Source organism: Vigna radiata, chromosome 9 (assembly GCF_000741045.1).
Source record: "Vigna radiata var. radiata cultivar VC1973A chromosome 9, Vradiata_ver6, whole genome shotgun sequence".
NCBI classification, from domain to species: domain Eukaryota; kingdom Viridiplantae; phylum Streptophyta; class Magnoliopsida; order Fabales; family Fabaceae; genus Vigna; species Vigna radiata.
The window spans coordinates 8,691,475-8,716,079 of record NC_028359.1 but is presented as its reverse complement, the minus strand read 5'-3'; the positions used below and the strand labels follow the sequence as shown (position 1 = coordinate 8,716,079).

At 31.9% G+C, this 24,605-nt stretch overlaps 2 protein-coding genes across 2 annotated transcripts; both read left to right on the top strand.

The window, feature by feature from the left end:
- The first annotated feature begins 1,326 nt into the window (after positions 1-1,326).
- Positions 1,327-13,908, top strand: LOC106774356 (actin-related protein 4). The gene is made up of 20 exons (XM_014661327.2): positions 1,327-1,578; positions 1,668-1,759; positions 2,100-2,279; positions 2,375-2,448; positions 4,048-4,128; positions 4,213-4,273; positions 4,360-4,409; positions 5,301-5,355; positions 5,945-6,022; positions 6,122-6,175; positions 9,018-9,071; positions 9,145-9,205; positions 9,561-9,612; positions 9,799-9,865; positions 11,011-11,073; positions 11,147-11,209; positions 11,659-11,721; positions 12,664-12,728; positions 13,385-13,453; positions 13,608-13,908. The coding sequence occupies exons 1-20, from the start codon at positions 1,566-1,568 to the stop codon at positions 13,651-13,653; spliced, it is 1,341 nt and encodes a 446-aa protein (XP_014516813.1). The 5' UTR covers positions 1,327-1,565; the 3' UTR covers positions 13,654-13,908.
- Positions 13,909-18,843: 4,935 nt separating this feature from the next.
- Positions 18,844-22,523, top strand: LOC106773261 (uncharacterized protein At1g28695). Its single transcript, XM_014659968.2, has 3 exons — positions 18,844-18,941; positions 19,450-19,845; positions 21,997-22,523. The coding sequence occupies exons 2-3, from the start codon at positions 19,510-19,512 to the stop codon at positions 22,498-22,500; spliced, it is 840 nt and encodes a 279-aa protein (XP_014515454.1). The 5' UTR covers positions 18,844-18,941; positions 19,450-19,509; the 3' UTR covers positions 22,501-22,523.
- Positions 22,524-24,605: the final 2,082 nt, after the last annotated feature.

Below are 24,605 nucleotides of genomic sequence, written 5' to 3'. Positions count from 1 at the left end.
TTTGTAAAATATACGGTATTAACCATTAGTGCATTATATTTTTAGGCAATCAAATCCAATAATAAATAATTAATATCGTATAATAAATAATTAATATCGAATATTTTGCAAAAAGAGTAAGACAATCTGACTTATTAATTAGTGTGATATATTTTTAGGCAATCAAACCCAATAATCAATAATATATTTTGTAAAGAGTAAGACAATCTAACCTATTAATACCTGTTAATTGTCAATAAATGACAATTAATTTCGATCGGTATATTTCATATAGTACAATTTTAATTAAATTTAACCTTGTAAAATATAAATTAATGTTAATTTTAATTATATTTAACTTAATAAAATAAAAATTAAATTTTTATTTTTATTTTTTGCGGGTAGCGGATATCCGCGGGTATGGATAGTATAATACCCGCACCCGACCCGTTTATAAGCGGGTATTAAAATATCCACTATCCGTCGCGGATTTTATCCGCGGATATCCGCGTGTGCGGATTTTTTTGCCATCCCTACTCAAGACTTGAGATAAAACTGACAGCTCTACTTAGCATAGAGGCTTCCCATCCTTCCTATATCTTCCTAGCCATACTCCGAGTGATAAGTTTACTGGGTGGTCTTAATTCATCAAATTGCCTCTAATCACGCTCAGTTACAAGATTCACCTCACTTTGATTAGAGCTTTTGAAGACCATTTTGCATGAGTAACAAAGATTTATAATTTTGGAACATTGAAAAGATAAATTTTAGACAAATTTTCAAGAAACGAGACTTGAGAAAGACTCACAATTTAAGAAATATTAAGTGGAGAAAGACAAGACTCACATATGAAAAAAAAACGAAAATGTTTTCTTTCTTAATCTTAAAATTTGATTTTAATTTTCAAACTCAATTCCAATGAACTCTACATATGAGACAACAATTACAATAATACTATTCAGATAATTTTTTAAATTTTTTTTGAAATCCTCTTTATATAGTTACACTTTTAAAAAATATCATACTTTAATTTTGCTTATATAATTAAACATAATAACTTGAGATAGATAAGTAGATTATAAATAAATGGGCAATGGTACAATGACACGCCTACGTGGCAAAAACATTCAAATGACACGTTACTTTTCATCTTTTTTTTCCAAAATTACTCTTTTACCTTCAATAAATGTTAAAAAGAAGTGGAACCCACCGTGTCAAATGAATGTTTTTTCAAAAAATGTGTGTGAAAATATCTTTATTCTAAATAAATTATTATAACCAAAAATAAATTAAGAAAAAAAAAATGTTAGAGGCATGGAAAGTGGGCTTAAGGGTGAAAAACCATGGTGAATGGTTTCTACGTGGGTTTATCCAACCATACCCTAATTTTTCTTTCTTCAAATCGCGCGCGCTTCTCACTTCTACACTACTCCTCCTCCTCCGACCTCGCCGGAAATTCCCGCGGCGGCCTTCCATTTCGCAGCAGCTCCTCTCTCTCTCTACTGGAACCCTAGAGAGAGAAAATTCCTAAACTTTAAATTCAAAAACCCTAATTCACCTGTCGAGTTTGTAGCACAGTCACAGCCATGTATGGCGGTGGTGAGTATCCAAACCTATTCTCCCTATTATTGTCTTCCTTCTCTTTCTGAGACGTGAACTCAATTTTCTTTGTTTGGTTGATTCCCCAGATGAAGTATCAGCTATTGTAATTGACTTGGGTTCACACACGTGTAAAGCTGGTTATGCCGGTGAAGATGCTCCCAAGGCCGTGTTTCCTTCTGTAAGTGTTTGCGCTCCTCTTTATACTTTTATGAAATTTCGGATTTGTTGTGTGTTCACTGTAGTTCTGATATTGTTGTACCATTTATAGTTTCTGTTGGTAGGGCGAAGCTGCTTCCATTTTATTTTGTTTTTGTTGATAGAGTATTGAATTTTGTTATGCTTTGAGTTCATAATAAAGTGGGCACTGGCATTTTCGTGTGGTGGTCGGCTATTACTGCTTGATAGTGTAGTTGGGTGCATTTAAAAATTGTAGTTGTTTGGAAGGTATCTGGAAAATCGATGGGTAGTTTGCTTGTTGATAATGAATTGGTGGTTGTCTTTGGTGTGTGTGAACTTAGGTTGTTGGAGCAATTGATCAAATGGATGTTGATGAAGCAGATGATGATGCCGAGAAGAACTCTGCCTCAATTGGGGAATCAAAGAATAATCTTAAAAATGCTGATTCTGACAAGGCTAAGGGAAAGAGGAAATTGTTTGTAGGATCACAGTCCTTGGGCTACCGTAGAGATCATATGGAGGTAACCATTTTGGTTTTCTTCTTGATTGGACTAGGATTAGTAATTTATTTTGAATAATGAATATTTGTAGTTATTTTATATTTTTGTGTTTGCAGGTGCTGTCTCCATTTAAGGATGGAATTGTAGCTGACTGGGATATTGTTGATAGCATATGGGATCACGCCTTCAGGTCAGTACTGATTTTCTGAACTATCTGAGATATGTATTGTAGGGTTGTTGTTTTCCTTTCTTCGTTTGATTATTTTATTGCAGATATAGTTGAAATTTGATAAAGTTAATGTGATTCCTTTTTGATTATTTGATGATTCCTCTCTAAAGCATTGGTCCAAATAATAGTTGATCTGTTACCTATATCTAAAGAACACAAATACAAGAGAAAGCTCGGTGTTAATGGTGGCTAATAAATGTTTGATAGCAATGAAGATTCTTTTCCAAACATTGACGGTCCATACATAAATATTTATCATATTTTTACATCTATTTAGGTGTACAAGGCCTCACTCAGCCCTTCTACTTCATGTAAGGATTGGAAACACAGCATGAACTAGGGATAGTTAGCAAGAGTGAAGTTGGGAGGTTAAACTCGGGGATCACATCATACCACAAGTGGCACCTTTGGTATTTTGGATCTGTCTTAGAAAATAACGGGGGAAATTGAAGAGAAGTGCATACGAATCAAACTGAATGAAGTTAACATATATATAATTTAAGGTCACATTCAAACTAAAAGGTAAAATTCTATCAAATAGCTATATGGTCAATGATGCTTTGTATGGTAGTGAATGGTGGACAACAAATTGCAAAAGAGAATTGACAAGTATTCCAGAGATGATAATGTTGAGATGGATGAGTGAATAAGCAAAGAGAGGAAAGACAAAATAAAGAGCAAAGATATATGGGAAAGAGTTGGAGTAGCACTGTTTTGGAGAAAAGAACATAGCAAATTAGAAGGGTAGATGTACCATTAGAAAAAGCTTAACATTAGAATGGATTTATTGAAAACATTGTTTTTAATATAGCTCTATATGCTGTTTGAACCATGTAGCCAAAGTGCATGCTTAGACGGGATTGATTTTAAAGATCGTAATTTGATAGATAGAGAAAAGGTGCTTTATTACCAAGTGTTAGATCAAGCACATACCATTATACTGAGAATCTATAGCTAATAGTTACGACGCAATCCTTTCTACATAGGGGTATAGTAGTTTAAGTGCCATTTGATTGTGAATTGACCTATTTGACCCCTCATGAGACAACGGATGCACCTTGCAACAATTTCCTCCAATAATTGCCCCACTACGAATCAAACTCTTTTATTGTTACTTAGCGTACCCAGTCACTACTATGAGACATTTGGTGCAATAATCTCTCTCCCTTCACAATTATCTCTCTAGGAATTCAACTCATGACCTTAACTTTGATACCACTTGTCAGATCAAGTGCTTATCGCTATGCCAATATAGCTAGTAGTTAGGGTGCGACTCTTTCTACATAAGATAGCATAATAGGCTAAGTGCTACGATTTGATTATAACTTAGTTCATATGCATTCTAGTACTGGACAATTGATGCACCATGTAACATTAAGATATTATATTTTTTTTGTTAGTTCTTTTTCTAGTCTGGTTTTGACAATTTTTTGCATTTATTTATTTTTATTATTACATATTTCATATACCTTAGGAATTATTTTATTTGTTACTGGCTGCACATTCTTTCTTTTTTGAAGAGAATGCCTATTGATCGGGCATGCTTTCTGTTTTTGGTAGGGAGTGCCTATTGATTGATCCTAAAGAGCATCCTATGCTCCTGGCAGAACCTTCTTCAAACTCTCAACAGCAGAGAGAAAGGTATTCTGATTATAATTTATTGTCTAGAATTATGAGCTCATCTTAAAGTGTCAGTACTAGCAATTTGGTTTTTTATTGTTGCAGGACAGCCGAGCTTATGTTTGAGAAGTACAAAGCGCCTGCATTGTTTTTGGCAAAGAATGCTGTTAGTGCTTCACTTCATAAAATAATATTTGTAATGGAGTGAGAATGAAAAGGTTCTGATAGTTTATTCCTGGTGTTCACATACAGGTTCTGACTTCCTTTGCATCAGGGCGTGCTACATCATTGGTTGTTGATGGGTAAGAGATCATGAGGTTATTCAATGGTAGTTTTGTTCTTATTCTGCGGCAGTATCATTGTGAACAATGGTGTTTTCCTTCATTTTTGTTTAACAATTGCTTACCTTTCAAAATATTATATTTGGAAGGCCTAAGTTATATTTGTCCTTGTCTTGTTTAACTAGACCTTACATGGCTTGTTTTTACCATGTATAGTAAGACAAAAGTAGGAATTTGGAATTAGAGAACAAATAATGTAGTTTAGACACTCAATGCCATGCAATCAGTTTTAGTCTGGTTTGTTACAACCGTTTACAGTTAAAGTTCCTCTTCAGCCTGTGTTTCCTTATACTTGATGGAAGCAGTAGTCATATAAAGCCTCAAAGTGCATGCTATTTCGCTTTAGTAGAAAGAAAAAGATACTTTCATGTGCATGAAATCACTGAATCAAGAGTTGACAATGACACATAAGAAATTATACTTTTTTGTTTCAGTTCTGGATTAGAAAGTTTACAATTATTACAGTTAAGTGTGTGAAATAAAGACCAACAGGGTTTTACTTATTCTAAATCATTGTTAAATAAATAATATGCTACCTCAAGTTGAGAAATAACAATTCGAAAGCTTCTCTGTTATGTATGTATTAACATGCCTAAATATTATTGTTTTCCTGCTCAACCATTTTAAAGTAATCATTTGGGTTTGGTAACAAGCAATGAATATTACATTAAAAATACTGGAATGGGTGGACTAAATTAAAAAACTTTTAAGTGTATTCAATTGAGAAAATTGAAAAGGCGAGGGAAAAAGAGTGCAACTTAAAGTTCAATATTTATTATTACTTCTAATATGTTAAATAACATGCCAGAAACATAACATTAACATCTTTTTTCATTATTCCATTGTTTTCAGTGGTGGAGGGTCAACTACAATTGCACCAGTACACGATGGTTATGTTCTTCAGAAGGTATTCCTCATTATTGGATCCAATAAAATTCACATTGGAATTTCAATATTTAGTTTTGTTATCCAATTTATTAAATTTGACTTTGATATTGTTATAAGAACCTGCATCAATCCAATTTACTGTATGCACTCTGTAGAAAGGTTTTAAGGCTTGAAGGATGAAGTGGGTACTTGAAAAGGATCTCATAACACTACATGGGTTGTAGATAAATTTGAAATGATGTGATTATTTGATTAACAATGCGAAATATATACATCAAATGTATGAAAGGAAATCTTGAAGAACTAACTGGTGCTCTTATATGTTGGCCATAGTCTCTATATTGTTACTCAGTCATTAGATTGTGTTTTATGGAACTACAACTACTATCAAAATTGTAAGAGAGAAGGACTATGGATAGGTGAGCTACTATTGCTTGCATAGGCATTTTACAAACTAATCTTTTTCCATGTATCTTTTGCATGATATCTGCCATTCTGTTATGTTTGTGTGACATACACACGTCAAATTAGGTTTCATTTATTTGAGATTTGGCTAATACTGTGGGTCTTTTTGTCTGCTCATATCTATATTTTGTTTACAACATAAGGCTGTGGCAACTTCCCCAATTGGAGGAGAATTTCTTACAGATTGCTTGATGAAAAGCTTGGAAAGCAAGGGTATTACGGTAGGTGGTAAACATTACTTATTATATTTGTCAGTGATCATATAAAATAAAGATGCTCTCATTTCATCTGCCTTAGATTTCCCCTTTTTTTTGTCACAGATGAAACCACGTTATTCCTTTAGGAGAAAGGAAATACGCCCCGGAGAGTTTCAGGTATAATATGTTTTCAACCTTATGATTTATGAATAACATTTTCTTTATTCAACTTGCTTGCAATCATTAAAGTGTGAGGCATCCAGATGTTTTTTTCCTATTGTTCTCTTTAAAATTTGAACTTAAGCTGGATGAGTTCCATTCCTTGGTTATTATCGGTACTGTTTGTTCCTCAAAGACTTCTGGATGGTTTCAATATGGTTTTTATTGTCTCTTTTAATTGAGTATTCTTCTTGAACTGTTTTCTGTAATGGATATAATTTGATAAAATTTGTGAGTGCCTGTATATTGCTGGTAGTGACCTGAATCGAATAATTTGCTTCTTGTTTAATCCACTAAAATTTGGACATTGTACCAAATGTTTGCCCAAGTTAGCAAATTAATTTTAAACTTAAGGTATATGTTAGAATAATTTGTGTTAAATATAATTTATTGAAAAGTTGCTGTACCTAGTTCCTAGGTACGTCTTTTCCTATTCTCTTCTCTTTCCTTTCATAAATTGTATATTGTTGGAAGTCCCACATCGACTAGAGATAAGTCAATTTATAATATATAAGTGGGTGTAAACCTTAACTTACAAGTCGGTTTTGTGGGGTTGAGTTAGGTTTAAAATCCACTTCTTAACATGGTATCAAAGCCGGGTTAGAGTCTATCCTAGTGATATTTGTGGTCATATTGTTTCATCCGCTATCGGACCGTTATTGGACCACCTATTAATGTCTAGTCTAATGCTCTAGATGTATATACCTCGACGTGAGGGGGGTTGTTGGAAGTCCCACATCGACTAGAGATAAGGTCAATTTATAATATATAAGTGGGTGCAAACCTCACCTTACAAGCTGGTTTTGTGGGGTTGAATTAGGTTTAAAGTCCACTTCTTAACATATATGATATTTCAAAATCATTATAAATATGAGAACCTAAGAGAGAAAATCATACTCATTCCTTTTTTATTTTTCTCAAGTTGGTATTAGAGGGACTCGATCCCACTCTGCCTGACTATGTTAGACAAAGAAATTGCCATTTGGTCATTGTCTACAGCTGGACTTGTGTTCACTGCTGGGTCTAGTGTTCCTCAAGAAGCGTGTTGGGAAACCACATATGTGACGGTATATCAATGAAACCTAACAATGTTATCAGTGCTAGGTTAGGTTTAGATTGTTAGGTTTAGATGAGTGCAATATGATCCCTGTACCGAAAGTCTTCCTGTAAAGAGTTCCAAGTAAGCGTGTCTCGTTAAGATGAACGACGATACGAAAAGGGGTATTCGTGGTTGGGAATGCTTTTGTTGAAGGGGGAGTGTACCAATGTGGAAGGTATTCACCCTTGGGGGAAAGATTGTTGGGAATCCAAATATGAGTCTAAGTCCCACATTGGGTAGAAATGAGAAAATGGAGTTCCATATAAGGATGAAGACCCATTAACCCATTGCCTAAAGGTTTTGGGTTAAGAGTGATGTCAATCTTTTATGTAGTTGGGCTCAAGTCTTATTAATGTTATGTCTCTCTAGTGAATCTCCTCTTCTATAAACCTAACAAAGTGTAATTCAACCCTGGTGGTTGTGCATCCAAATATTTTGAGCTCTCTTATAGGTCTTTCAAACCTTGTAACACCTTCTGGAAAAGGGCCTAAAACGTTTTTTCAAATGATGTCCAAAATCATTGGCTTCTCTAAAGCAATGCAATAATGACAATGTCTTTTATTGCTGAAACTCAAATAACAGTTGAGGAATTGAAGATGTTCTTGGAAGAGATAAAACAAAAGTCAGGTAAGGTTTACATGGTAACAATCCTCTGTGAAATGAATCCAAATTTTGATCATGTTAGAGATCAAATTATAATTGTTCAAGGAGTTCATTCTATGGAAAACTTGATGACACGACTTCTTCATGTTCCAACTCTTAAGAGTAGAAATATTCAAGAATATGTTGAGTCTTTTGCCTTGATTTCTATTTGTGGAAGAGGAGGTCGTGACACTGTAGGAGGGCATATACGATGTACATATTGTAGAAGAATGGGTCACACCCAAGAGAATTGTTACTCTTAACATGACTTTCTTGACAAGATAGCCTATATTTTCTAGTCCGAAGTTTCTGAGCCAAAGTTCTTTAATGAAGAGTGTAAAGCATATTTGAGGTTGAAATCCAACATCCTAGTACAATAATCTAAACTCCTAGTTTCTAAACAACTTGCATTTCACAATTTGTGGAAAGTTAAAATTCATGGATAATTGATTCAGGTTCATCTCTTTATATTTCTAGAATTATTTTCTCTTCTATCTCCTTTCCTAAAACACTTAATTTTATAACCCTAGCCAATGGATCTAAAGTAGCTTGTCAAGGAATTGGTGAGTTTCCCTTTCTCCTTCTCTAAATTTCAAATCTATTCTTTTTATTTTTCCCTGTTCCTTTAGTCTCATTTCTCTAATTCAATTAACTAAATCATTGAATTATAAATACAAGAACATAAAAGAGGGAAAGTCGTCCTCTCAAATTTATTTTCTTTTCTTTTATCTATATTTCTCAAGTGTATAAAGGAGGGGGAATGGTGTTAGTTTTTAGGTATATAATTAAGGATCAGAACAAAGAAGAAAGAGTGAGTTGTAGTTTTCTTACTTTGTTTATTTCAATTACATTATAACCTTGCACCTGTTGTTATTTCATTTAATATTTAAAACAACTTGTAGAATTTTTGGGACAAATGACGGTGAGCAAAATTGCCTATTGTTTTACTTCATTAGCACCAAAATTAGTTTTTTGCATGTACCTTTCTATATGATCTGCACTGCTATCGTATGCACAAATGATTATTTCTCATTTTTATTTTTTCTTTAAACCTTGCAGACGGTAGATCTTGATTTTCCAAATACAACTGAAAGCTACAAACTATATTCGCAGGTCTGTGAATGACGATGTAATATCTCATAAGTTTCTGCATTTCCTTTATCTTATGTCTGTTCTCTCATGGCAGAGGGTGATTGCTAGTGATGTCAAGGAATGTGTTTGCCGTGCTCCAGATACTCCTTACGATGGTTTGTTTACCTTGTTTTTGTACCTTGTATAATGTTTTGAATATTACTGGAACCGTGCTCTTGTTTGAATCATGTTGTTGTTCCTGTGATTTATTTTGTTCTTTGATGGTATGTGGAAAATGTTCGTACTCTTTATTGTGGCATTCTTTTATTGCTTCGTCCTTCTTTCTCTGTGTAGACCTCTTAGATAACTTGACATGTGACGCCTCTTCTGATGTAATTTGTTCATCTTGATCTATGATCTTTCACTTAGGCCACATGTGATGTTCTTTCTATCATCTGGTTTAGTAATAAACTTGATGTACCAGTTCAATAGTCCTGTACATTAAAACTATATTTCTCCTTTATTTGACAGAGAGTGCATATTCAAACATCCCGATGACCTCGTATGAGCTTCCTGATGGCCAGTAAGTTAGTGTTATTCTTGTTCATTGAAACATGGATGAAGATGAAACGAATGTTGTTTTATCTTTCAAAATATCTTCTTTCATTTAATATGCTACTATTTGTACTTCATAGCCTAATTGCTGCTTCTGGTTCTTAGTGTAACTTTTTGTCTATTACTGTTTATGATGTGTTTATTTATCATGCAGGACAATTGAAATTGGAGCTGACAGATTTAAGATTCCAGATGTTCTTTTCAACCCGTCACTGGTTCAGGTGTGTGGCTTGCATGCATGGATGTGATTAGTTTGTCTTGTTCATTTAATATAAAGAATTTATGATATTTTGATAGAACCACAGAAAGTTCCTATCAAGTAATTTTGTTCAATGCCCTTCAAGAATCCCACATTGTTCAAATTGTTCCATGTAATCTTCGACCCTACCAGTTTGTGTTAATCAGATTAATATTTCAGAAGGATTTTTTATCATAGTGGGTTGAAATCATCCTACTACTGCAACTTTGAAAGTGTCACACGTGGGGTTGGGGTTACATGTTTCACACCATTGAAACCAATTTAATGCCTTTCCTTCAAAGCAATCATTGTCCGCTTGCATTCATTCTTCAATTATCTCCTTCAACCAAAACTACCCGTCCACCCTATTTGTCCACGCATAAGCTTCTTCACCTGCAAAGACAGGAATAGCAAGTTTGGATGGCCCCTATCTTCTGCTCGTGGTCCAATTGTTTCATTCACTGTGGATGAGTCGTTAGATGGGTTTCCACCACAAGATATCTTTTCCACAACTACTGTGTGTCTGCTAATCAAATTCTCCAGCCGCTGGAACCTCTCATGATGTTCCTTCTCTGCTCTGTCATGATCTTGAACCAGTTCTTGCACTAAATATCTTTTCCAGCCCATCCAATCTTGATTCCTTTCTTGTATTCACCATGCCCCACACAGCTACCACAGGACCAAGAAAGAAGCTCTGAATACCAATTAATAGAACCACGAAAAGTACAACTGGAAACAAGACTCTCTTGTAAATCTTTATTGCTTTATTTCCAGTTCTGCAACTACCAATGTAATAGGCATAGAAATGACTTAGAATGTTACAACATATTTTCCCCAGAGGTTGTACAAGAGAACCTCACTCTCCACAATAATCCTGAACTTTACCTTCCCAAAAAACTCCCTGCCCATCTCCTAATAAGACTATTTATAATAGTCTGTTATAAAGCAATTTCCTTCCTCTCTTCCGCTTTTGTGAGAACGAAATCTTCTGGCTGGTGGTCGATTATTTTGCATGTTCTGTCTGGTCCATGTTTTGTTGTGCTTCTATTATGTTCTGCAGTTCTTTAACATATTCCTGTCCTTCCCTTCTGTTTACTAATTTTCTTATTGTGTCAATGGTGTGTACAGTCGATTCCTGGCATGGAGAGCTTTGCTGAAATTGCTCCTTCAGTTCGTGGCCTTCCTCAAATGGTAATTTGTTAATCTTAATGTGTTTGTTTGAAGTACCCGACTTGCTTTTGCTGATTGTTTTACCATTTTGTAGGTCATTGAAAGCATTAACAAGTGTGATGTAGACATTCGAAGAGAGTTGTTTAGTAGTATACTGGTAAAGTTGATTTGCATTTTATTTCTATTTCTTTTACCATACACACACACACACACACACTCAAGCAGTTCTTATTTAGTTCGGCAAGTTCACTTTTTCTGGAAAAAAAAGATACCTGGGCATCCTTTTCTTCATGGAAAATCTGGGAGTTATTTTGAGATTGGGTTGCAGTTGTTGGGGTGGAAGTGTTGCCAAAGTTGTAGTTTCAGGATATTTCATGCGTCATAACTTAATGCTTTTATCTGGATTGGAATTTTGTTTGAGTTGTATTTTTAGTCAAATGACCTTTTACGAAGAACTTAACTGACAATTATTTGCTGAAACCATGATGTACATACTTATTATGTATAGTCTACGATCACTTGTTGGTTTTTGAAGCATTTCATATCAGTATATCATTATATTTCTTTACCTGGAAAATTAAAATTGATTTCTTTTATCACATGCAGCTTGCTGGTGGTACAGCTTCAATGCAACAACTGAAGGAACGACTTGAGAAAGACTTGCTAGAGGTATACATTTTAACAAATGATCCCTTGTCTATTTTATTCAGAGTGCAAGGCTTTATTAGCTGAAATGAAACTTTTTGTCTTTGCCTTTTTTGTAGATTAGAATTAAATATATTTGGTTTCTCTATAAGGCTTGTGGAGTGCTTTTGCTTCTATTTAAAAAAAAATCGACTTGTTGCTTCCAAATATATTTTTGAAAGAAAATCTGTATTTTTGTTTCCTTTTGGGTCTTTCTTAAACGGAACTTTCATTTGCAAGGCATTGGAAAGATTCTTTGTGCTAATGTATATAGCTTTTTCTTTGCTTGATTTTCGGATGAAATTGTGTGACTTTTGAAGTTAATATTTTTTATGAAAGCTGTTAAAAACCAAAAGTTGAAAAGAGAAATGAAAGAGTTTTATTGAATAGGAAGAAAGAACAAGAAATAGGAGACTACCCTGTTCCTCCTAGGGTGTCCTGTTTCCGCACGCAAAGGATTTCTTCTTTCACGAAAAGCTAATGCTCAATCTACAAATGAACATATGTATATATACCTCTCCTATCTTTCTCCCTCTGTTTATATATGATTAAACCTCATCAACTAACAGCTAACAACTGACAAGCTCATTTCTATTCAATCTGACCCTTATATTTTAACAGAATGACGTTAACAAGAAAGAAAGTTTACATCACTGTAAAGTAAAATGGTAATCTGTAAGATCGTGCTCATATTGGATTATAAACATTTAGCTATAGCCTCTGCAGGCTGGTAGTTCTAACAAGGGAAGATTAATTGAAAACATTTAATAAATTTCACAGAAGCCATTTAAGTTTGTAATATTATAAAATCAACACATTGGATCTATTTGAATGAATTCAGCAGGTGGCGTGTGATTGTCATTGTTTTTCGAGAATCTGGATCGATTATTGTAGTAAGAATTGACTACAATGTCATTTCCATTGCAGGAGTCCCCTCAAGCTGCCAGAGTAAAAGTATTGGCCAGTGGGAATGCTACTGAAAGAAGGTTTAGGTGTGTTATCTATCTTGTGTCAATGCACTTATTAATTACGCCATTATCATTTTACCGTTTTACTTTTCTTTCCTGGTTACTTCCTGAAAAGGACAAATCTGGTTTGTTGCAAGTTCCCATTCTTTTTTTCTGTTTACATGGTTAATCTTAGACCCTCAAAATTCCACGAATCAGTATATGAAGTGGCTACGTTTTATTAATCTGGGAAGCAATGTTTTCATCATTCCATTTGTTACAGATTTGAGGCTTTATTTCTATACTTTGGTGGTAGAGTTCAATTTTTACATAAAGGCCATATTTTACAATGTTTTTATTCTTTAACACTGTATATAAACTATTTCAGTGATTAAATTTCTCAACCTATTTTACAATTTAGTATTTTTTAACACGTAGAATAAACAATTCACAGGGACACTTATTTGGCAGATCTTAAATTGTTTGATCAATGAGATCTTTTTTTCATCCTTAGTGTGGTTTTCTTTTGTTGTTAGTTTTGGAAGACCATCTTAATTTTTGCCCCTCCTTTCTATTGTTATGCTTCCATACCTCTTCAAAATAGTGGGTGCGGGGACTCATAAACATTTCATGCGGTAGTAATTGTTGGTGCATTATACATAAACTTGTCTTCTAACTCAATGAATGACTTTTATATGCAGTGTTTGGATAGGGGGTAGTATATTGGCATCTCTTGGCTCCTTCCAGCAAATGTGGTTCTCCAAATCCGAGTAATTACCCCCCCTTTCACCAAATTGTGATTATACTACTGCATTATTCACATCGCCTTTCTTGTTTTCGCTCTTTTAACACAAAATGCGCCAAATTATGGTTCTAGTAAAAGTAATAATTGAACACTGGATCGTTTTAATGCATTTCTGGCAGGTATGAGGAGCATGGAGCTTCATATATCCAAAGGAAGTGTCCGTGAGTTGCTCTTGTACAAGTTTATTTCACTGCCTTTTATGTCGGTGACTTAAGGAAGTGCTATGAACGCTGAAGTAGTGTTTGTCTACTAATGGATTTTTCTTTTCTATTTGATGGCCATTCCCATTAGATCCCATTCTAACTAAATTATTGGCTTCAATTGAATCACAGATCCCCTAAACTAATCTGTAATGATGTAAAGTGTGCCTAGAGTCTGTAACAATGCCTCATTTATTAAATTAGATTTATCTTCTGTGTACCTCTTTTCTATTTTTCTTTGGTAAATGCGAATATTTTATCTGAACTTTGGAACTTGTGAAATTATGATTCGAAAACTATCTTCAAAAAGTTGTAGAAATTTCGGAGAAATTCCCACTGACCCCGGATATCTGGTACATCCCATGTTGATAGGTCTGTTCAAAGCAATTGTCCTTTTACAATAATAAAAGTATGTCCTCAGACAGCGATCATTTTGTATCTTGTAAGTTTCAAGAGTGATTCACCAGTCCAACATCGTTAAGCTTCTTGGTTGACATGTATGTCTACATCCTTCAACTTAAGTTTATGCTTGCTGCTTGTCATCAATGAGATGTCAACATTGTTAGCTATTTTTCACTTACATTACACTATGGATATTGATTATTTGCACACTACTTTGAAACATTGTAGTACATTAATCGTATCTTGGCTCAACTTAATGCTGAAACTATCATTTTTTTAGAGTGTTGTTTCCATTTGGAATGATATCAGAGATCGTTCTTCTCAACTTAAGTCTATTTGTTCTTTTTCCAAAAAGATTATTTTTCATTAAAGGCATTTTTCATCAAACAAGTTGCATTCATATATTTTAACAAAACAGACTCTTAAAAAGAAAACATCAACTTAATGTGTCCAGAGCACTTATGTTTCAATCTAATATTTCAAAACTGTTTTAGCCCTGTGCTATTAAACATGTAGTTTTCCTATAAAGTCATGATCCTCATTTGTTATTAAAAATGAAACTCTTTTGAAATTACTATATAAAGAACCTCTTCATTTTTCTGTGATTAAAATTTTTAGTTGTATTTTTTATGCATCTACAGATTTCTTGCATAAAAAAATTGATGTCTGTTCTAAATGAGATTTTTTTTTTTTTTTTTTTTTGCGTTTACAAATAGGAGGATATGTCATTTTTGAAGAAATTTTGTATAAAATTTTTTAATTCAATGAGAATAAAAATTTTGTAACTTCTCAATCCAATACCAATACTTGCTTTGATTATTAGGCCAACCCAACTCGTATTCAAACACTTCAAAACTTGATGTAGATTATTCCTACCACCCTTTGAGTCATTTACTCTCCTTGTATCCTTAGATCCTTTTAACCCTCTTTCAACCTTCTCCATCACACACTAGCAACTATCTATCTCTTTCTCTTTCCCTCACCACAACAACAACTTTTCCCCATAGGATTTTGTTGCTTTGACATCACTTCTACCATGACATTCTACTTGTACTACAAATCGCCCAAGCTACCTTAATAATGATTTTTGCAACCCTCTTCAAGTTATTTGGCTTTTGTCTCAAAAGATTCCAACCAATCCTCTTCAAGATCATATATTCTATCCAGTAATTTTACTAATTATTCTCACTTGTATTCTTATTTTCTGAAATGTTTCGATTCTAAACAAGGACCACAAATGTATTATGTGGGTATTATCCAACTTCCATTTGTCAAACTCATTAGATGCAAAAGGATTTTCAAAATAAAGAGAAGACTTGATGAATGTGTCGAGCCCTACAAAGCTCGCTTAGTATATAAAAGACATTAACGAATTTAAGTGATTGATGTTAGTATTATACATTGAAAAACTCCATTAGACGAGTCTAATGGTAAAGAGGTTTTGATAGTAATATAGTCTATAATGAAGAAAGAGAGTTAAGTTAATAAGACAATGATGCAATATAACTAAGGATGATTAGACAATTAATACACTTAGACAAGCACTGGACATAGAAAGAGTAAACCAAATCAAAGACTTTAGAGTGTGTATGTAGCACAATTTATACAAGAACATATGATACTTGAAGACTAAGGCAAACCTGGATAAAAGTGAAGTATAGAAAAACTCAGTAAAAAATGTTGATTAGACGAGTCACAAGTTGGACCAAACAACTAAGGTTATTAGATGATCATGTCATCAAATAACTCAAGTAATGCAAGCCAATTGAACTTAATGGATGGATATGTTGACCAAATTAGTGTAAGAAGGCCTCACATGGTATGAGAAGCTATCTTATTTATTGTTGTCTTCTATGTATGTTCAAGTCCATGTTATTTACAATTTATTCATCAAAGTTACTAGTTTTGCTTTCACTGCTTTCATTGTTTGTTGATGATACCGTGCATATTGGAAATTATGCTTTTGAAATTACTAAAATTAAACCACTATTCTTTCTTTCTTACATATAAAGGATCTTGGTTAATTGATATATTTTTTTGGAATATAAATGGCTTATTCCAACAACGATGTTTCTCTATGTCAATGCAAATATTACTTGAACTTGATGAAAGATTCTTGTCTCATGGGTTGCAAACCCTCTTCCACTCTGATAGATGATTCCTTGCATCTTAATCAATACTCTAGTGAACCTTTAGTTGATATCTTTTTGATATATATGATTAATAGGTTGCCACATCTATTTAACTAACATAAGACTTGATACCATCTTTTACACCCAACAACTTAGTTAATTCATGGTAGAATCAACTTAGACTCATTCGAACTTCCTTGATAATGTTTTGTTATCTAGAAAAGGTTTATTTCACAAGTCCTTAACACAACTTCTTGGATCCATTAAAGTTAATCGTGCATGTGTGTTGATATTGGAAGTTTCATCATTGGGTTGTTTTTTTATTGGTAATTCTTTATAGTCTTAGAAATTTAAGAAGCAATCCATTTTTTCTCGATCTTCATCAAAACTAGAGTATAATACTCTTGCTTTTACCACTTGTGAGCTTTAATGACTCTCTTTCCCTATTAATTATTTGAGAATTCATATTATTAAGCATCATGTTATGTATTGCGATGGTTAAAGTGTAATATACATTGTAGTCAATTTGGTTTTCCATAAAGGGCAAAACATTTCTAGATTGATTGTTAGACCTTTCCTGAAAAGACCTTTCTATATCCTTATGACATCGGACAATCAACTAACATGTGTCATATCACATTAGATGTTAGACAGTCAAGGAGACTGACGTCTAATGTTGTTTAAATCAATAAAAAGTATAATGCAAAAGTCATTTTCTATATTCGTTAGATGTCAACCCTATACTTGTCTGACGTCTAATGTGATATGACACTAATTCCCTATGAGGATTGATGTCATATGGTGTTTTATAAATTAAAAAAATAGTGCGAGAGAGCATTTCTCTTATCAGGCTTTCAAAATTAAGTAGCCAACATCTAATTCCTTTTAAACATTTAAAAAGATAAATTAAAAAAAAAAAAAACATTCTCAAAGAGTTTAATGTCAAAAAATCAAGACACCAACGTTTCATGTTACATACGTAAGTGTAAATTTTTTTATTAATTTAGTTTTAATAGTTTTAATTTTAGTGTTAGTTTTGATTAGTTCATAGTTTTAATTTTGAATCAGTGCTAAAAACATTCCAAATTATTTTGGACATTTTCTATTTTCCAGATTTAAGAAAATTTGTAAAAACAAAAAAAAAATAATTACAGCATTTGACGTATATTAATACACTAACAAACATCAAATACTGTCCATTTCTTGTTAGAAGTAGTGCTAATTAGACTTCAGCGTGTTATGTTATTAGTCTTCAATTGACTTTAAACTTTTCAATGACATCGATTTTCTATTACAATGTCATTTACGTCTCTTACTATAAATGTTTAAAATAACATATGTTAAATATTGTTTTTGTAATAGTCATATCAGCTAAAAATGATATTAATTCACAAAATATAAATAGGTTGACTTTTTTATAAGAAATAATTGTAAAAATAAGTAACTTTTATAAAATTGTAAGGTTAGAGGCTGCCATTGTTAATACGACATAAAAGGATGAAGTCATTAAAGAAACAACGTTTTGTACATACCTATTTTTTTTTTTTTTATATATATATATATATATATATATATATATATATATATATATATATATATATATATATATTAGGGTTAAATATGTTTTTAATTCCTTAATTTTAAGTGAAAATTGAAATTAGTCATTTTTCAAAACTTTAATCTAATTTAGTCTCCTAATTTTAGAAATGTATGAATTTAGTCCTTTTAACTATAAAAATTCATATGTTTTTATAGTTGACGAACTAAATTAGACCAAAGTTTTAAAAAGAGACTAATTCCAATTTTCACTTAAAATTAAAAGACCAAAAACATATTTAATCCTATATTTTAAAATGCCAAAATCAATAAGTTCAAAGGAAAAGCAATAAAAATATGATTTCATTACAAACATTTAAAGATTTTTATCAACGTTTTTCATGTTCAGAGTACTTTTAATTAGCTGTAAACATAAAATATATGTATTATAGTATTAAATTAAAAATTCATCACTCACTAATAAGGATAAATTTTATAACACATGTCAAATTATAAAAAAGAAAAGTTGAATTTCATCATAACACTGAGGATGCACATACGTTGTATGCTCAAACAAACAAACAAAATTAGGTGACGGAGGTAAATAACATGTATTTGAATGCTACATAGATACATAAAGATACGTTTATTTTTTTAATAAATTAAATTAATGTCGTATCCTTTGGGATTTTGAATTTTTCTTCTTATACCCCAAAGAACAAGTTTAAAGACTATAGTCAAACATTTGACTTTTCTTTTTCATTTCTCAAGTTCCCATTTAAAATAACTAAAAGATTGAATCTTTTACCATAATATGATAATAAAAACTCTTATTATGATCACAGAAATAGCATTCTTAAACTGTGTAATCAACCTAACCAATGCATACGATACTCTTCTTTTTTTCTCTTTTGATTCTCCAACATTCAACGTTGAACAAAAACAATAACATATGACTTTTCTACCTCCCTAAGAAAAACCACCAATATATATTATATATATACACATCTTAAGAACTCTACGCAAAACAATGGATAACCCTAAACAAACTTTTGGGAGTTTATTAGCAGTTGTTCTATCTTTGCTTCTTGCTGTGTTTATTTTGCTGTTCCATTGGTCCTCCTCCATCTCCAATGAGTTGCTCCTAATCCAAAAGGAACCCTCATGCAAGCAATCAAACGTTGTAAGTTCAAATCACACAACTTCTTCTTCTTTCTTATGAAAATTGTTGGATATATGTAGGGATGACAAAAATATCTCCATCCTCTATCCGATTCGTGAATATCCGTTATCCGTTAAAAAAATTGAAATTACGTTCTTATCCTTAGGTTTAAATTAGATTTTATTCTTTTGTCTCTTTCTGCAACAACCTATTTACTTTATTTGAATATATGTTTTAACTATTGTTTGTATTTCTTTTGCAATTTAATTTGGCTTTCACTTAAAAACTTATAAAATAATTTTTTTTAAATATTCGTGAGTTGAAAATTCACGGATTTTTTTATGCGGATATTTAGCGGATAACGAATCGGATAACAGTTTTATTTGACGGGTCGGGTTGTGGGTAGACACTATCTTTATTGGTCCTGAGTCATTGTCATCCCTAGATATATATGTAAGGAGTTTGATTCTCTTTTTAGGTGTAACTTTTCATCATTTTGATTTTGCTTGAATGCATTGGAAACATATAGAACACTTCAGGCATTGAAGAATGTGGAGATAGCCTTGATTGTGCTTTAGCGAAAGCTTCAATGGGAAACAAAACAGTGATAATTGCTGTAGTGAATAGGGCTTATGTTGAGCAAGATGTGAAGAGTGAGAGCACCATGCTTGATATATTTCTAAGCAGCTTTTGGCTTGGAGAGGGAACAAGATATCTCATTAATCACATTCTCTTAGTTGCTGTTGATCAAATTGCCTATGAAAGATGCCAATTTCTAAAGATGAACTGCTTCAGATTGGAAACAGATGGTGTTGATTTTGAAGGTGAGAAAGTTTACATGTCTCAGGATTTCATCAAGATGATGTGGAGAAGAACACAGTTCCTCTTGGAAGTTCTCAAACGTGGCTACAACTTCCTTTTCACTGTATGTAATCCTTTCCATTTTCTTCCATTTTTGTTTTTATTTCAGATTATTCCTCGTTAATTACGTACATCAGTTTTTATTATAAAAAGGTAATATTCAGTTTTGTAAAATTAAATCTTACTATTATGATTAGGTATTATGTTTAGGTATATAGAATTGTATAGATCGAAGTTCCAAATCAACACCAAATTATAATATATAAGTACGTATAAATCTCACCTTACAAATTGATTTTCTGGAGTTGAGTTAGATTTAAGTGCACTTCTTGATTCATGTAAATAATGAAAATGAAATGAACTTTTTTAATCTTTATAATTTTTAGAGATAAATATGGTTTTACTTTTAGAATGTAAATTAGAATTTGTATTTTTTCTAAAATTTTGATATAGTTATTTTAATTTTAAAGTTTCAGAATAAAAAATATATCAAAATTTGAGATAAAAATAAATTATAATTTTGTACCTAAGTTAATGAAGTATAAACATATTTAACTCTTAATTATTTATATTTTTCAAGAATGAAATTAGTTGAATAAATTAAATTTTGAACAATCTTGTTTTATGATTAGTTTTTTTATTGCAGATTTAAAATATAATTGATATATTTAAAGATACTTTATAAACTAAATACATTCATTAGTATTTTTTTTTTTTGTTTCATTTGATTGAAGGAAAATTAGAAAAAAAAAAATGAGAGTTAAATACCAAAACAAAAGTTCAAAACACATAAATATATATAAAGGGAGACCTATGGTTTATAGTAAGAAAGTTGAATAATGTTCTTTTGGTTTTTCAAATGTCAATATTTGTTTATTTTTGCATAGGTCACACCTTTTCTTATTGTGTGGTGCACGTAACATGTCTTAGTTACGTAAGTTGAAATTTGAACAATGAGATTTCAAGATTCCATCAATTAAGGGAATGATTTATAATTAACTTAAATGGGTATAATTAATGTTTAATTTGACAAAGTTTATATACTTTTTTAACTCATCCTTTTTTCTTTCTTTGTTAGGTATTGATTGCATCAACTTTTTTAAGATACTAAATATTCATTTATTTCATATTATATATCTGTTATACAATAGTAGAAATATTTAATCACAAACCAAGAGAAGTGGATCATATCATATGGTTAATTAATGGAAATGTTTATAGTTCTGATTTCTACAAACGATGTTTAATTTTCATTTTAAGATTATATCTAAAATAATATTATTTAATATTTCATCCATTTCATATTACCTTACAAAAAAAAAATTAGTCTCTAAATATACTGGAAAAAGCTATATGACAGAAAAAAAAATTATGAATTACAGTTTTTCTTTTCAATTATATATTCAGTTCTATTATAATAAACCTGAAGAAATTATTGATTTTTTTTGTATTTTTTAAAATTTATATTTTTTTACACCACTAATTCAATCATGCAGTATTTTAAATCATTTTATACAAGATTTTGAACTGTTTCCTTCTTGAACATGTCATAATTAGTTACGTAAACTTGTGCACATTGTTAGGTTTTACTGTTAGTTTTGTTGAAAGTTGACCTTTAAATTAATTATAAACTCCATCCATAAAATAAAGTAAAATACACGTTGATGAGTAGAAAATAACAGATTAAAAATTTTATAGTCAAAGATAGTGAAGTTTATGATTTCTTTTTTTAATGATATCAATAAGTAATATCAGAACATGTTTGGATGTTGAGTTTTAAAACGGACCGCGATTGGTTTTATAATTTTGATAAAATCAAACAAATTATTTAAAAAATTAATTTATCCTTTTTAAGACAATTTTTTTAATTGAAATTGACATAAAGGCAAAAACCAGAAAACTAGACAATGAAATTGACATAAAAGCAAAAACCTAATAAAAGGATAAAATGTAAATAACCCAAAAGTTTTGAGTAACAAAAGTTTACTTTATACAGAATTTAACTTTTAAAATTATATTTTCATCGTTCATATGAGTATGTATTGAAAGTCTCATATCGATGAAAAGTAAAGTCAATTAATATTATATAAATGGATGTGTAAGTTTATTTTATAAATTGGTTTTGTAAGATTGAATTAGACTTAAAATTCATTTTTAACAATATAAATTCTTGTTTTTTTTACCTTTATTAATTAATGTAACACGTTTTTGACAGGACACTGATGTAATGTGGTTAAGAAACCCATTTACAAGATTGAGTAAGAATGTGACAGAAGACCTTCAAATTAGCACAGACATGTACAATGGTGATCCTTGGTCAAAGGAAAACCTACTAAACACTGGATTTTACTTTGTGAGATCAAACAACAAGACTGTCTCCTTGTTTGAAACATGGTATGGTCGAAAGGATAATTCCACAGGGAAAAAGGAGCAAGATGTGCTTCTTGACCTGATTAGAGGTGGCATTATTGAAGAGTTGGAAATTAGGGTTAGGTTTTTGGACACCCTTTATTTCAGTGGATTTTGCCAAGACAGTAAGGATTTTAGGGCAGTCACCACTGTCCATGCCAACTGTTGTAGGAGCATCAATGCAAAGGTAGCAGATACGAAGGTTGTCCTCAGTGATTGGAAGAGATTTAAGAGGTTGAAAGCTAATTCTACACTGAATCTTCAATGGACTAAGCATGACTGGTGTCAGCAATCTTGGAGGATGACTTAGAAAAACAAAGGGCTAACCATCGTTTTTAGTTCAATGACCCAACAGAACACATATTTATATGAGTTTTTTGTACACTATCGTGAAGAAAATTATAACTTAATAGGAAAATGTTTATGTTGATATGTTGTATAGATCATGCATTGGCTGACCTATATAGGGTTAAGGATGGAAAATAAAGACCTTTTCATTTTCGTAAAATTATAATTGTTTATATTAGCTTTTTATTTTTTATTTTATATAGATCTATTTAATGATTTCATTGTGAAATTAATACCTATGTTAATAAAAGAATGTCTATTGTTGAAAATCTTCCATCAACCATATATAAAATTATTTTACATTATATAAATATATACAAATCTTCCTTTATAAATTAATTTTATAAAATTAAGTAAAATTTAAAGTTCACTTAAATATATGATATCAAAGTAATTTAAAATTCATTCTAATAAATTTGTTTTTTGTCTATTATGTCTTTTAAAAGTTTAATCATTCTAGTAGTTTTTATTTTTGTTGAGTTTTTTCAAATATGTCTCTTTCTTATTTTTTTTTCAATTGAGTTTCTAAAAGTGAAAAATTGAAGTAATTGAATTCTTGCCTTTAAATTGGGTTAATGTGATTAAAATTCTGGTGACTTGTGAGTGAGAGCTAGAATCATTTAATGATGAGGCATATGTAGAGCCTCTTAGGTGGAAAATGTGTAATTAAAAAAAAGTGTCATCCTCCATTCTCGCATTGAACCACCCAAAATACCAATGCGCCACCACCCATCTCGTCACGTGCAACCTAATCTCCACCATGCGAACCCTCACCTTCGTGCTTCAATCGGTATATCCTCACCCAAACACTATCAACCTTTACAATTAAGCACCACCTATAAATCTTCTTTCCTGTGCATCAAGCATGCGAAAGGAAACCCAAAAATCAACCCCAAATTACGATGAATCGTCTCTCATAATAGACCTGTAAAGAAATCCCAAATTTCACAAACTTAGGAACCTTAATCGCAATCTGCTCCAAATCGCCTAATTCAAACCTCCATGGCAATCATTGCTAAACATAGACGCGAGGCATCGTGATTTGCCAACAGAAAACCCAAATTCGCATTCGCCTTCAACCTCACTAATTCACACCTTCACCATCTTCGCGACGCAAACCCATTAGCACCGTTGTGATTCGCGAACCAACTTCACCACAATGTGTGCTGCTGCATCTTCTCCTCCTTCGTCAATTGCAAGCAACATGTAGAAGATCAAACCAGAAACCCAGATCAAAATCACAAGCTCCATTGCAATGAACCCTAATTGCGAAACCCAATTCACATGACCATCTTCCATGGCCATCATCTTCTCTTTCGCGAGTTCTCCAACCTGCAAAAGAACTAAACCAGAAGCAACCAAGAACCCAGAAACGCGAGTTCGAATCGCACAACGTCATGCAAGCCAACATCAACGTGAGTTCTCCACATTCATCTCCCTCGTGATTCACATTTCAGAAACATTTTTTTTAAAATTTAATTACACATTTTCCACCTAAAAGGCTCTGGATATGCCACGTCATCAAATGATTCCTACTCTCACTAACATGTAACCAGAAATTCAACCTCATTAATCCAATTTAACGTCAAGGATCCAATTGCTTCAATTTTCACTTTTAGAGATCCAATTGAGAAAAAAAAAAGAAATAGACCTATTCAAGAAAATCTAATAGAAATAGGGACTACGAGAATGATTAAACCTTTTCTAAACAACAATAACTAATGTATAGATGAAAAAATTAATGCATTAGAAATATCAGAACTCATGTAAAACAAATAGCAATAGATATAAATAAAGAATGTGAATATGAAACTTTTAAATACTAGATTCCATTTACAGTTGGGTCCACTTCTACCTAAATCAATATAAAGAAACCTATTTAAACTTTAAGTATAATCTATAAGCAACATATAACAAAAGATGTACACAACAAAAGCCTCAAGTCTAAATTACTTATAGAACTTCATTTCCAATGAAGTGAGCAAGAAATAGTTTTCCTTTTAGTATTACTTTCTTTTTATGGTTTCAAAATACAATCACTTCCTTTGCAAAGAGATTACATAAAGA

Coding starts and splice junctions, on each gene's coding strand:
- LOC106774356 (XM_014661327.2), top strand. Junction 5,356..5,944: donor ATGGTTATGTTCTTCAGAAG/GTATTCCTCATT, acceptor TTACAACATAAG/GCTGTGGCAACTTCCCCAAT. Junction 9,866..11,010: donor TCAACCCGTCACTGGTTCAG/GTGTGTGGCTTG, acceptor TGGTGTGTACAG/TCGATTCCTGGCATGGAGAG.
- LOC106773261 (XM_014659968.2), top strand. CDS start 19,510: ATGGGAAACAAAACAGTGATAATTGCTGTAGTGAATAGGGCTTATGTT. Junction 19,846..21,996: donor GCTACAACTTCCTTTTCACT/GTATGTAATCCT, acceptor CGTTTTTGACAG/GACACTGATGTAATGTGGTT.